At 40.8% G+C, this 15,415-nt stretch overlaps 1 protein-coding gene across 1 annotated transcript in view; it reads right to left on the bottom strand.

The window, feature by feature from the left end:
• Positions 1-534: 534 nt before the first annotated feature.
• TRPA1 (transient receptor potential cation channel subfamily A member 1) overlaps positions 535-15,415 on the bottom strand; it is a 71,276-nt gene continuing 56,395 nt past the window's right edge. The window contains exons 20-27 of the mRNA XM_029913335.1: positions 13,875-13,964; positions 13,472-13,641; positions 10,271-10,400; positions 8,956-9,138; positions 7,606-7,674; positions 3,017-3,127; positions 2,315-2,412; positions 535-1,653 (exon numbers count right to left, since the gene is read on the bottom strand). Coding sequence (XP_029769195.1) covers positions 1,455-1,653; positions 2,315-2,412; positions 3,017-3,127; positions 7,606-7,674; positions 8,956-9,138; positions 10,271-10,400; positions 13,472-13,641; positions 13,875-13,964 — 1,050 coding nt within the window. The 3' untranslated portion in view covers positions 535-1,454. The remainder of the gene's footprint in view (positions 1,654-2,314; positions 2,413-3,016; positions 3,128-7,605; positions 7,675-8,955; positions 9,139-10,270; positions 10,401-13,471; positions 13,642-13,874; positions 13,965-15,415) is intronic.

Raw genomic sequence — 15,415 nt, forward strand, 5'->3', positions numbered from 1 at the left:
GACTGCACTTCACCTTTGGTAGTCCCAGTAGAATAGCTGTGAGAACAGAGAGAACCTGTTTCTTTCCTTGTTCTCATTCAACAGCAGCGTCAGGGAGTATGAAGATGAGCAGATACTAACTAGCTCCAGCTCTGGACTATAGCCAGTTTTGAGTTAGAGATGTTGAGTGAGGTGATATCCTCACTGAAATCATAGTGTGATGTTATCTATGCTACCTCACTCTAGGCAGTTTTAAAGCACAAATGCCATTAACTTGCATTGAGGCACCCCGCCTTTTGTGTGGATTAGTGAGGTTCCACATTGTATGACATCATTCCCAGTGCTTAGTTTACCATTACCTGAATTATAAGGTATTCTTTAGAGAATGAGTAAAATGATGTGCAAAGGCTAAAAGTAAAATATGTCTGAACACAAAGGCAGGGCACTGATGGTGACAACCAAATACAGACATAAGCAGTTTATTGTTACCATTTCTGAAACTGAAAATACAGTACAGCATTTCAACAGTACAGTTTAATTCATGTTTATGGCATACCTACATGTATATTACTGTATTCCACATAATGCATTTTATATTCTGTAAATAAATAACAGGACCCAAAGTGCAGATTAAGCTAACAAGATGAGTTGTTATGGTAGAACCAAGAGTAAAGGTATGTCTACTATGCAGCTGGGACCATGCTTCCCAGCCCAGGTAAACACATACAGGCTAGCTCTGTGAGGCTTTGGCTAGGTACCCAGTGGGTTGGGCAGGTTTGGACTCGGTTGGCCATCCTGAACCACCACTCATGGTGCCACGGCCACACTGCTATTTCTAGCACACTAGCTGGAGCAGCAGTAGTGTGTGTCTGTTCACCTGTGCTGGAAAGCACCATGCCAGTTTCAGTGTAGACAAACCTTAAACGTACTATGTACAAGGGACAATAGTTCAAACTGACTGACAGAATTAAATTCTGCATTCTGCTATTTGTATTTTAGGCTGTACTTATCTGATGGCAGAATCTGGCCTTTCAGTTGCACAACAGGTTCACAATCTTACATTTATTTTGTACCTTTCAGGGCCTGATCCTGCAGTCCTTACTCAGTCAAAACTCCCAATGAAATCAGTCTGGCTCAGCTTCTTGTTTTACATTAAATGATTTTTTACATAAAGTGATTCCTTTACTCATCTGTCCCAAAAAGTCAGGTTATTATAGGAATTAGTATACTTTGAATGCATCAAAAAAGATGTTCATAACAGCAAAACAGGTCAGTAAATACAGAGCTAAGAGGTTTATTGTATTTCTTGTAAACCCTAATTAGGAACCTGTTCTATACTTGTGTACATGATGTGAGTACCATTAACATTACACATGAGCATAGGAGAGGAGAACCTAAAGTGAAGCAATTTCACAGGTAATATATGATGTGATATTCATGTTCAGAAAGAGTTGTTGTTTTCAGCTGTGCTAGAGCTAGGGACATTTTGATTTTACAGCTTTTAACACAGTATCCCATTTACTGTTCATGTGTTCTAACTGCTGTTTCCTAAACCTATGCTGAAATAAATCATTACTGTCTTCATCATCAGCCTCTGATACTATCTCCATTTTTTGTATGATGAGTTTAATGAGCTCATGCTGTTTTTCCAAGAGCGTTGACATATCCTTAAGCCTAAAACAAAAGAAGTATATACACAGTAAATTTTATAATGTAGTTTTACAGCAGATTTCATAGAATCATAAACATTAAAGATGCAAAAGACCTATTAGATCATCTCATGCCATGGTGCTTCCCCCATTTCAGGAATATTGGGTTGGAAAATGAGCTGCATGGTCCTTGAGAAAAGTGATATATAACTGTACATTTTAAATATAAGAGCAGAGGTCTGTCCTATCCTGAAGTAGAATTATCACTTGCAGGGCATGATCCTGCAAAGCCCTTTCTATCCACAATAGTTACTCATTTGTGTAGTCCCACTGAGGTAAAAAAGGCCAGATTTGTAAAGGTATTTAGGTGCCTAAAGAGGCTGAATGCAGCAACGCCTAAATATCTTTTAAAATCTTGACCTTAGTGTCTCTGTGCCATAGTTCTCCATCTGTAAAATGAGGACAATAAGACTTCACTACCTCACAAGGCTGTTGTGCATCTAATACATTAAATATTGTGAAATATTCAGATATTACGTGAGGAGGGCCATCTGAGTACCTTAGATAGTGTTGTACTCATAAAGTGAAATTAAATCTAAGTGCTATGACACTGGCATTAACTGAAAATATATTCGCAATGCTGATTCTGCTTATTAGTGCAGAAATAAAATAACGAAAATAAATACCTGTATTTCTGCTTCAAAATTTCCAGTTCTAAAGTTGTATCAGCACTCTGAGCATCTGTGACAGAGTCTTCATAACCAAAGCAATAGTTGAACATGCTCTAAACAGGAAATTGTTTAGACATTACAGTTCAGACATTACAGTGATGCACAAAACCCTAGGGAGATAAATGCAGCAATTTCTCCTCCCCAGAGTGAAAATTGCAGCTTCTATCATAAAGCTATATTTTAGCACCCTTATAACTTTGACTTAGAAAATGTATTTGGCCTGAAAACAGCTAGGTTCACTTTGCCAGCAAAATAACATGTTCCCTCAAAGTTGGAAAAAAATATTCTGTGCTGCAGGTCATTAAACTATTACTCTTGTTTGAATTATATTAGTTTATCTCATATTTCGTCTTTCTCTGCCAAGCTTCCCACATGGTTACACTTCCTTGAAAACTCATGACCAACTATAGTTGCTTAATCACAACTTAGTTTCTTCAAAGTTATGTTATTTTTGTTGTGGATAGTTTGAGGCCTAATCCTGTGCCCAGTGATGTCAATGGAAGATTTTGCCATTAACTTTAATGAGGACAACATTGTATCCTCTGGTCCCAATCCTGCACACAGCAACATTAATGACAACATTCCTATTGACTTCAGTCCATGAAAAAAGAGCCCCACGTGTGTGTCAGCATTTTACTCTAGGATACATCAACTTACCATAAATCCACAGTATCTTGGCCTATTAGGATACACGGTGATTGATTCCTGGTCCACCCGACTTAGGAACCAATACGGCAGCTTCTTCTCTAAATTTGTGTGAAGATTAACCTAAACATATTTTTGCATTTAGAGTAGTAATTAACATAGCATAACACAATTCTCTTTAGATCAAAATACATGATTCAGATGATGTAAATGTCCTACTCATTCTGGTAATAGGTTTAAAAAAAAAACAACATTTGCTTCATTGTTTTGAAATTTAGACCTTCATCCAATGTATAATATGTAAAGCTGGTTGTTATGGCCAAAAAGAGGAAAAGTCATGTGTTAGTCATAGCAAAATAATGCAAATGTAAAATATTTATAGAGAAAGAACGCAAAAAGTCACTGGAGACACTTCTTTAGTGGATGCTGGGTGGGCGGGGAAACATCTGGAGTCCAGCATAGTTTGTAAATCTCAGTCTCAGAGCTCAGGATGGATGGCTTTGTGCTTAAGGCCATGGATGCAGACTTCAAAGACCTGGATCTCTTGCTCTACCACAGACATAATGTGTGACCCTGGCCAGTCACTTACTGTTTCTGTGCCTCAGCTCTCCATCAGCAGAATAGGAATCCTAGTAATTCCCTGCTTTTTATTGATGTATTGTAAGAGGCTCTCAGATACTCTGCTGATGAGGGCTATGTAAGCAGCTAAGATAGAGAGACTGGTATTGAGGGTTTCAGTGGGATTCAGGGAGGATCGTACAGTTGTCAAAAGGTTAGATCAGAGAGGATTTCCATCACTTGAAGAGGTTGGGTTTGCAGGACTATTAATAGGATTAGTAATAACAGGTATTAGGAGAGATTCTGCAATAGGATGGTGGTTGGGTACTTGACACGGTGGTAGGATCTGAGACCATTCAGCAGTCGGAGTGGGTATTATGATGTCCTGACATGCAGGGGGCATGAGCCTATGGTAGGGCCGCTGTAGAGTAGCCTAAGCTGCCTTGTGTAAAACTGGTACCAGTAGGAATTCTCCCCTGGCTTAATTCAGGGCTCCACTGGGCCTTTTTACACTGTTGCTGCTGCGTGATGAATCCCTCTGTGATGGGGTGTACAAACTCCATCCTGTGCCTGCAGGGGTTAACAGACAATACTGGACCCAGGTAGTCTGTCTGCAGCGCATGCTCCAGCTTGAGAGGAAGCTTAAAAGGGAGCCACTCAGCTCAGAAGGGAAGAGGCTGGGGAGAAGACAGACCTACCCTGAGGGCTCCTGAACAAGGGCACTGAAGAAGCCTCACTGTGAGGAAGAGGACTACCTGCTGAGGCCAACTAGGGCTGAAGGTTTAGTTGTCTTTTCTTTTGCTACCTTATATTTAACTTGGAGACTTTGGGGGAGACGAATGGCAGGAAGTGACCCAGGGAGGCAAGCTCTAGGGCACTCCAAATTGTCCAACACTTTATAGGGCCCTGGGTCAGAGCCTGGTGCAGTGGGAGGGCCCAGGATCCCCTGCCAACTGCTCTTGTTGCAGGAGGGCATAAACCTCATTCCCTCCCCCCGCTCCCCCAAGTAAGGAGAGACTAAAGATGTTGAAAATCCTGAGGCGAGGATAAGCCACATACAAGAGTTAGGAACTGGATGGAAAGTCCTTGCTGCTGGGAGGTGAGAGACTGGAAACTGGGTCCTGGCCCTTTGAGGACTCTACTACACCCTCCCATCCATTTAAACTATTAAGGAAATACTGAACATGTATACTTATTTCTTTAAACATGAAATACTATATCAGCTCATTTCAGTTATTCATAGCATTGGTATTTCATGTTTTTGTCAAACATGGCAAAGGTCACATAGGTCATTTGAAGTTTCAAAACACAGATATTTGAGTTTTCTGATAACCAACTGTGCTCTACACATCACTAGGTGACTTCTAATGACCACGCCTGGGGAATAGCATTCGACCCATCTGACGCCCCATCCTTCAGTTTTTCATCCGTGGTCTCGCTCTCTTTGGAGTCAGATTACTCCTTATCTTCTCTTTCCTGGTTCTGCATTTACCACTGGAGCCTACTCGACTCCCGTGGCTACTTCACCCCTCCTGGCCTCTTACCAGACTCCTTACTCCAGTACAGGATGCCAGGGCTTGCTCTCCCAGTGGACTTCCTCTTTGTTCCTGGAGGCCGCCTTCCTCCCAGGGAGCAACTGCAGACTCCTTCCTCTGCAGCCCTCTTCTGCTTTCAGCCTCTTGGTTTTATAGTGCTGGCCCTGCCCTTCCCCATCTGGGCTTCACTCTCAATTAACCTTGGCCCTCCTTTTTTCAGGTGATGCAAAGTGAACTAATTGGCCTCTTAGACCCTCGTTATCCCTATCAGAGCTGGTGTGGGGTGAAAACCCCATCACACCAACCAATAACTAAATAAGTGCAAAACATGCATTTCTTCTTCAAGAATTGCCTCTGTATTCCATCCCAAACCCCTGCTTTCAGTCATTTGTATCTCTAGCAAAAGAAATTCCTTTGGGGATGAAATTTCTCATGCCATAAGCTAAAAACAAATTTTTAAAATAAGTTTGAACATAGTCAGTTCAGCTAATTGTGAGTTTTGTGAGCATCAGAAGAAAAGGTTACTCACCAGTAAGTGTAGTTCTTTGAGTGTATTGCCTCTGCACACTTCTGGGATATATGCTGCAGCACTGTGAAGCTCTGGGAATTTTCTAGAAAGCAGTTCAAACCAGGGCCACATGTGCACCCCCTCTTGACAGTGAGTTCCTGAATGTTCAAAGCTGAAACTACAAAACAGCTGTACACTCCCAATCACCTCAGTTCCTTCCACCAAACTTTGGAGCTCTAGAGAAGTAGAACTCCAAGGTAGTGTGAGGCTGCAGAAGCAATACATTCTAAGACAATTGCATATTCTTCATGTTTCCACTTGTGGAAGTCTAGTGATTAGGGTTACCATACGTCCGGTTTTTCCCGGACATGTCCGGCTTTTTGGTAATCAAACCCCCGTCGGGGGGGGATTGCTTAAAAGCCAAACATGTCCGGGAAAATGCTGGCCGGGCACTTCCCCTCCCGCGGCTGCTCTGCTCCTCCCCTGACTCTTCGGCTCTGTTTAAGAGCCGAGCTGCCCAAGCGCTATGGGCTTCAGGCAGCCCCTTGCCTCCGGACCCCAGCCGCTGGCCGGGCACTTCCCCTCCCAGGCTCCGGCGGCGCAGGGTCCGGAGGCATGGGGGCTGCCTGAAGCCCGAGCGCTACCGGCTTCACGGTTTGACGGGCAGCCTCCAGACCCTGCGCCCCCGGCTGGGCGCTTTCCCTCCCGGGCTCCAGCTGTACTGGGGAAGCGCCGGCCAGGGGCGCAGGGTCTGGGGGCTGCCCGGCAAACCGTGAAGCCGGTAGCGCTCGGGCAGCCCTTTTCGCGTGGCTGGGAGTGGGAGGGAGGAGGGGGCGGAGTCAGGGAGGGGGAGGGGCAGAGTTGGGGCGGGGTTGGGGTGGGAAATGGGCGGGGCCAGGGCCCCGTGGAGGGTCCTCTTTTTTTATTTGTTAAATATGGTAACCCTACTAGTGATCATACAACCTACAGGTAGGTGGGCTGAGTTCTAAATAAATGTGTGTACAGAACTCCAAGCAGCAGACCTGCAGATTTCTTAAGTGAAAACATTACAAAGTCATGTCACCTAAGCTGCCTTACTCCAGTAAGCGAGCCCCAAGTCCTAGATTTTTAAAGGATTTTAGGCACCTAAAGATGCAGATAGGTGCATAGTGAGGTTTCCAGAAGTGCATAAATGAGTTAAGTATCAGAGGGGTAGCCGTGTTAGTCTGGATCTGTAAAAAGCAACAAAGAGTCCTGTGGCACCTTATAGACTAACAGATGTATTGGAGCATAAGCTTTCGTGGGTGAATACCAACTTCGTGGGTCTGACAAAGTGGGTATTCACCCACGAAAGCTTATGCTCCAATACATCTGTTAGTCTATAAGGTGCCACAGGACTCTTTGTTGATAAATTAATTAGGTGCTCATGTACTTTTGAAAACCCCACCAACTGCATCTTTAGGCACCTAAATACCTTTGAATTAAGTACCTTAATTACTGTCATTGGCTACCATATAATATGTCTCAATACATAGCCTCTGCCCAACTGAGTGAGCCTCTGATATGTTGCAGGGGATCTGGTGTCCTTCACATTTTCATGAATCTTGATTATTTTTAGGCTAAATAGATTCTCCCCTTCAAAGGGAAAGCAATAAATCCCCCAAATGACATATACTACTTTTGGCTTTTATGCTCACATAACTAAAATTGGCTGAACTGACTGTTCAATCTTACTTGAACAATTTATTTTTAGCTAAAAGCATGAAAAATTTCATCCTATAAGGAATTTTTGTATAGTTATACAAATGACCAAAAGCTGGGATTTAGGATGGAATGCACTTGTCAACCTACCTAGCTTACAGAGATGTTGAAATATAATTTTACCATAGTGATAAAAATGATACTAAAAATGACACTAGAGACCAATAATATTAATGCTAAATAAACCAGTTCTTTCAAGGTGATGTTGAAGCAATTATAGCTGCTACTTACACCCTACAAACCGAACATACACTACGAACCTGCATTGCAATCCTTTTCAGTGCAGCATATTTTTGCACCTCAGCAATGTCTCCAACAGCCAAACCAATCTAAAAATACAACATAGAATCAAACAAGTATTTTTAATTACCTGATTTTTTACATTGGGTGGTTTAAATTATATTCCTCACTGGTATTATGATCTGAAAAGTCTTTTGCTAAATCATATTGTATCAGTAGAACACTTCCCCACTAAACACAGAAGATTTGTCCATACTTAAAATCCATAATCAAGAAAGTTAATTGTTTAATGCTATTTTCATTTTCTTAGCAAATTATATTTGCTTATCACTGATGCTCTTTTTAACTACTTCTAAGAACTGTTCAAAAACGAATACACTTTCTTTAAGGCCCTTTATTGCTTTCATTGACTTCAATTGAAGAGGATCAGGCCAACATCCTGTAAAATAAAAATCTTTGTATCATTTCTTATCAAACATGTTGTTTAATGGGGCATAGGCAAAGATGATACATTAAATATTTTCTCTCGCGTGCTCTCTTTGCTACAGTTCCAGTATGCTGATTGTTTTTATTTACATCAGTCCTACCATTTAGTGTTCAACAATACTTCCGGTGGGATAAGTGGTTCATTTATTTAATACAACCCACTGAGATTTGCTTAAGCAATTGGTTTAAATATGACTCTAAGAACATCAAGCTGTAAATTACTACAGTTAGGACTAGATATTGGCTTTTATGCCCTGGATGGGGTCACTGTGAAGCCACATTAGTTCAGGAGGAGCACTGGAGAAACTATGCCTCAGACAGGCACAGTCTCTGCTCAGGCTTGTCCATGGACATGGGTAGGGGGCACAAACTGGCTGGTACAAGGCTGCTCTCCATGGTGTGCCACCCTTCCTCTGTCAGCTGGTGTGGGGCCATGATCTTGCTTCCTTCCTTGTCCCTTCATTGCTTCCTAAGGAAGGGGGAGGAACCGGTAGTCTCTAGACTCCATGGAGCATAGGGGCTAGTAGTGAGGAAGAGCAACATAAGGGGCTGGCTTCTTGCATGGCCACCTTATACTTTGCAGTTGCACAAGGCCCATCACAATCTGGCTCTAAATACATAAATACTCAAACTTGTTCTGCAACAATGACAGAAAAACACTTGTTTTAGGTAGTAAAATGAAGGAAGATTGGAGAAAAGAGAACCAGAGAAAGGCAAAAGGAACACCTCAATGTGTTCTTAAAAAAAAAAAAGTCATGTTACTAACTAATGAACAAAGTTTGCTGCAAATCAGCGTGCACATACACAAATTATCCTATCCAATAATGATGTGTATACACAGCTATGTTCCCAAATCTCCATATTTTACTATATGAAATACTTACCAGCAAGTTCATAAGAAGAATTGGAATAAGCAAGGTGAAGACAATGAGAACTGCATAACTCAAGAACGGATAGGGCAAATTATCACTTAGCAGTGGATCAAGGAAAGCCTCATGATAATTAATATCTCCCAGCATCATAGCAAATGTCTGCATTACAGAAAGTAGCGGAGTCTTGTAATGTTGCTGAAAAAAGAAATAATGCAGGCAATGTAAACAGGCACATTTTTAAAATCTGTAACGTCACCTCTTTTTTTTCCAGATTCTCAATTCATGAATATTGGTTGTGGTGTATTTAAAACTTGCACATAGATCTGTAAAATTTACAAATACAAGATAGAGTGGGCCAGATCTTCTGCTGGTGTAAACTGGTGCAACTCCATTGACTATTCAGCCTTGCAAAAACTATTATCCTAAATACCATACCGAAAGATTCAAACTGGAGCGATGCACTTCTGGAGTGGATTAATTTCTGACTAGAGAGAAATGAGGGGACACAGAATCAGGATATTCTGTCCTATTCTATTTTTATTTACAATGTTCACATAGGGACAAATTGGGCTCCCATCTGTGCTAGTGTAAAAGGACTTCTGACAGTTGAACTTGAGAGTTTCTCTGCTGCACAGGGCACTAAGTTCAAATACCTTACAGAAGTCTGAGTACATTATATCAACACATACCCCTTTATCAACCAAACAATCTCATACAAAAATGATTTCAAGTTCCTTTAACAAGACCTATATATTTTCCATACAACCTGGTTGACTGGTATTAATCATGTTACCATTCTTCAATTCTTAATTGACTGAGTCAAGTGTCAGCCTTTCCATTATTTTACCTGAGATCAATGTCAAGGTACAATTATCTAGATACAATAACCTAGGTTATCTAGGTTTTTTCCCCTTTTTTAATTCTGGCACCTGTTAGTACTCTTCCAGTCCTCTGGAACTTCCCCAGCATTCCAAGATATATTAAAAAATTAATATCAACAGTCCAGAGAACTTCTTGTCCAATTTTTTTTTCATCTTGGGGAAGATCTGTGCAAGAAGGGCTCCAACAACACTGGGGTTATTATGGGGCAATTTATCCTTCTATATTTTCTTTTATAGGGAAAAACTACAGTAGCACTTTTTGGATCGGTTTCTGAATTATTATAAATATGTTATTTTTTCAAAGATAGAAATTATTTTTCCCTACATTATAAATTGTCCTAATTTTAAAGTACCTCATCAATTGTATCTATCAAATATCTGAATTCAGGAAACATACAAACAGTATTATTAACAATGACAACAAATAACTATGCCATTAATCTAACCTGTGAACACAGAAGGACAAAGAAGCTGAGTCCAAAGGCCAATATCAGGAAAAAGAACACAACAGCAATCCGAATCAAAGTCCTCAGAATTTCCCAGAACATTACAATGTAGATTCCAAAGTTTTCAAATCTAAGGAAATGTTTGTAGGTAAAAATTAACCACCATCAAATACTATAACAGGTTACTTTTTGTGCCATATCTGTAAAGCAGAGCACAATCCTAATACATGCAGCCCAGTTGACATTTTGCTTCTAGGAAAGATTTTTAAATGGTTAGTACATTTTTCTAATTTCATGCACGCAAAAGTGGAAAAAGTCCAGTTTGTCACAAGTTTAGAACAGGGGTTCTCAGATTTTTTAATACGGTGGATCACATTTTAATTGAAAGATGATTGTCTCATGGCTGGCTTCTCTCCCATTCATGATCCCACCTCCTCTTCCATCTAAGAATGCCTAACTCCCCTGTATCATGTACAGCAACTGATTACATGGAAAAGTGATATTAGAAACCCAGTCCATCTTTATAGCTGTCTTTTAATGTGACTTAGCCACTAGAAACAAGGAGAGCTGGTACCATGAGATAAGCCAGCTCTCCAATTTAGAATATCTTCCTTCTTTTGCAATAAGGGGTACAATGTGCTATGCCTCTAAAAGCTGCAGCAAAAAGCTCACAGTTGAGGTCAAGGGGCAGGCTACCATGGCTTTAAGACACCTTTGTAGCCTCCTGATATTGTGCTACAGAGGGCTGCCTATGTAACAGTTTTTCAAGCTGGCCTATGCACAGAAGTGCTACCCACAATCCCCGCAGCATTATGTCCCAAGTCACCGCCCCCCTCCTAACTGTGATATTCCCCTCCCACTCTTTGCTTCACCCCCAAAGCTGCCCCTACACCAGAGCTTACAGTGGGGTTCGCATAGGGCACTAGAGATGCCTTACAGAAAGCTTGCACTGGGTGAATTCCAACACTCCTTACCCCAGCCAGATTCAGGGCTTTCACAGCTCTTTGACACTGCCACAGCAGCCTAAAAGGGCCATAGCAGATGGAAAAATCCCAACTTAGCGTTTCTCCAATGATATATTATGCGTTAGTTCAGAGGAGACACTTTTGGGAATAGTGGACCTAATCTTTTTCTGTTTTACATTGTGTATATCAGGAGTAACTCCATTGAAGGCAAAGGAGTCATACTGGTGTAAAATGATGTAACTGAGAAAAGAGTCAGGCCTTTTGTGTTAGGCAACTGATGTAAATGGTACCTAAAAGTTTCTGCTGGTATACAAAATCAAAAGTGCTTTGGGGAAAGGAAGCATTTCACCAGGGAAAAGAAGGATGGTTGAGCAGTTATGGTACCAGCCTTAGACTTAAACTTAGGAGACCCTGGTTCAAGTCCCTGCTTTACCACAGACTTCTTGTATGATTCTGGGCCAGCTATTTAGGCCTGGTCCATACTTAAAAATTAGATTGCTCTAGCTATGTTGCTCAGTGCTGTGAAAAATTTTGTAAGCTGTGCAGGATAGTTAGATTGAGTTAACCCCTGTGTAGATGCGGCTAAGTTGACAGAAGAATTCTTCTGTCTACCTGGCTACTGCCTCTCAAAGAGATGGACTAACTACATAGATGGGAAAAAAACCCTTCTGTTGATGTAGGAAGCATCTATGCTATGGTGCTGCAGTGCCATGGTTGTGTTGCTGCAGCAGCTGTAGTGTAGACCCTTAGAGTATGTCTACACTTCAAACTAAAGGTATCAATTCCAGTTGGAGGCAATATACCTGCATTAGCTCTTATTGAGCCTGCATGCTAAAAATAGAGTGTAGCTGCAGCAATAGGAGGGCTAGCTGCCCTGAGTACATGGGTTATGTACTTAGGGCTGCTAGTCCTTTCCACCACTATAGTTATGTTTTATTTTTAACATGCTAACTTGATCAGTACTAACACAGGTACATCTTCTCAAGCTTGAATTTGTACCGCCAGCTCAAAGTGTAGAGGTATCCTAAGGGGGTACACTGCACACCCAGGCTCTGACTTAGGCTGGAGCCCAAGCTCCCCTTCCGTCCACAAACAAATCATTCTGATTTGGGTCAGCAAGCACTCATGACCAGGCTCCTAGGATCCTGGTGGGGGGGCATGGGTCAGAGCCCAAGTCCCCCTGTGACTCAGGTCCCCAAGCTCTGTCATTTTGCAGTGTGGACAGAGCTCAAGCTGTAGACCTGAGTCAGAAGGTCTGCACAGAGCAGTATGGTCATGTTAGTACAGCTGAGAGACCCAGGTTGAGCAATTGTAAACCCAGGTTTACAATGCAGTGTAGATGTTCAAACACAGGCTTGGAAACACCGAGTTCACAAGCCAATGTCCCACAGACCCGGGTTTACAAAGCAGTGTAGACATACCCTTAATAGCTCCGTGTCTTAGGTTCCCAATTTGTTAAATAGATATAACTACTTCCATAGCTCACAGGGGTGTTGTGAGGATAACTATTCTACCGATTATTAGCTGTCCCGACACTATGGTAACGGGGACCATATAAGTACTTGATAGACAATCAGTCAGCCATGGAAAAATCTTACCCACCCCAGCTCCCTGTTAAAATAGGAGGGTGGGGAAAAAAATTTCATTTAATCCATAAAATGATACTACACAGCTGCTCTGGAGTAAAAAAACAAAACAACCCCCCTCACCTTTTCCTCAGGTGAGGGGCAGTCTCAATAGCTAAAAACTAAAGGGCAGGCTGCCGTAGGCTAGTGGAGGCTGCTTTCTTCTGGATATAACCCAAAACAAGAAACATTTCCTTTTATTAGGCGTAACTAATCTTTCTCTTCAGAATTTTTTTCTTTTATGATTTTTCAAATGATAGCAAAAAAAAAAAAAATCCTGCTTTCTGAAGCTGAAAGGATATACGACATAACATTTTAAAAATTTTGCATTCAGGCCACTAAAAAAACCTAAAGATCCTTTGTTTTCTTACAAAGTGATATGGAGAGTGATATGGAGAATTCACATTATCTATTATTTCGTCAATTGGTGTTATGTACTTTGAAGTTTTCATTATGAAAAACAATGAATCACAATTCAAAATTCCTTAGGGAAAACAGAAACAGAGTAAAGGCCTAATCCATACATGTGTTATAATTTTACACATGAAATTATTCCTACTGAATTAATGTTTGTATTCTAAGTGTTTGGAGAATCAGGACCTAAATTTTACCTTTGAAGATAAAGCAAGAAGTTCATCCAAGATAAATATACAGAAATTGCTCCACATTCCCACTGCAGGCGAGCTGGGATATTAACAAATAAGGAAGACACAAAAATTATGCTTGAAGTATAAATTGTCCAGTCTAATAGATTAGAATAATCCAACAGGTACTTCAATTTCTAGAATTTGAAAGAGAGAAAAAATTAGCATACTGACAAGTATGAAACCATTAAAAATAATACATTATATATTATTTTTCTGTCCTCTTAAGTTTTATTGTATCTTGAGTATAACCCTAAGTTAGGATTTCCCTTATAATAAAAGAAAAATCCAGCAGTGTTTTTAATATCAAACAAAGTATTTAGACAAATTGAGTATGATAAATTATATATATATATATATATATATATACCTGCTGAAAGAGCTGAAATATCTCTTTGCAGATTCCAAATAAACTCATGGTAAAAACTAAACACATACATACTCTTATGAAGAATGAATCCTGAAACAGAAACCAGAAAGGACAACAAAATGGTAAATATAATAGAAACTTTGGCTGAAGTTCTAATTAGGACTCTCACGTTGCATTGACAAGTCTGCTAACTCTTCACAGAACAAAAAAGAATATCATTAAAAATAGTAATAAAAATGTTCTAACAACATTTATGGTGAAATCCACTCCATCTGCATTGAGTTCAGACAATGAGGCTCTATACTGATAATGAGGCGCTATACTGGAGCGGTTGTAGAGATGAAATCCAGCCCTACAACTCAGAGTCGGTGACCAGGACTGCTGTGCAGCCCCCCCTAGAGCTGCTATTCAAGCCTCTGAGCTGAAATGGTAGCCACTGCCCATCTATACCACTTGCACAGAGTGTTGGGGCCACTGGATGTGTGTAATCACTGAACCTGTGGCCCATCATCTCTGCACCATTATGATCTCCCATGCTGGCCAGTATTCAGGGCTAGCAAAGGGATCCTTTCCATGGTACTTAAAGGGTGTGCAGGCACGCCTAACTGGCTACTCTCCCTTGATGTCTCCCAATGCAGACACTATGAAGGACATTAGTGACATGGAGTGCCTCACACTCACCCCCACACCACTGGTGAATTTCATACTCACTAAATAAATTCAGACTGTGTCTTAGTCATATCTTTTCACAGACACATTCACATGCCAGCAGCAGAGCTGCTCTCACTTCCTTGCCAGTGTGTCAACAATTACCTGAAAGGAACAAATGAGTTTTAAATCTACACCATGGGCCAAATTCTGCCTCACATACACTGTGCTGCCTCAAGTACTTGGCTTACACCTGGTCATATCTTGACTTCAGAGTTGCAGCATGGTTTTAAGCAAGGACAAAACTTGGCCACGTATTCCAGCAACTTCCACAAGATGCATAAGCCTTGGCTGCAAAGTCACACACAGAGCTACTGTATGTCTTGTTTCTGGATGTTTTTGTCACTGATCTTGCCAGCAAACTGCGTGTTGTGGATTTTCCTCCTAGGCACATTTAATCATTTATAATTATATTAACCATGTGTATATATAATTAACATTATTTTCAATGTTTTGGGCTTTTTGTGGGGAGGAGATATTGCAATATAATTTAGATTTCCTCTCCCCTTTTTTTCTGTTCCGTGAGTTGATTTATATTCACCTTAATATTCATTTTGGAATCACGACATCACAAAATAAAACAAACATGCAGTATTTTAAAATTATTGTTTGAGTGTTCTTGGAAACCTGAAAAGGAAAAGAATCAATACCACCACCACACCAAACATTAAAGTTGCATATATTTGATATTTTTATTGTAACCTTCAACTCTATCTCTTAGTTTTCAGGTTCTTATCTCACTGCAGTATATCAACATCTATCCTTCTCTTTAGTTTCCTCTGCCCATTAGCTTATTGCTTTTTATTTGTGTGTAAAGCACAATGCTGACTGAG

The sequence above is a fragment of the Terrapene carolina genome, unplaced genomic scaffold, assembly GCF_002925995.2.
Source record: "Terrapene carolina triunguis isolate 2854851 unplaced genomic scaffold, T_m_triunguis-2.0 Scaffold58, whole genome shotgun sequence".
NCBI lineage: Eukaryota > Metazoa > Chordata > Testudines > Emydidae > Terrapene > Terrapene triunguis.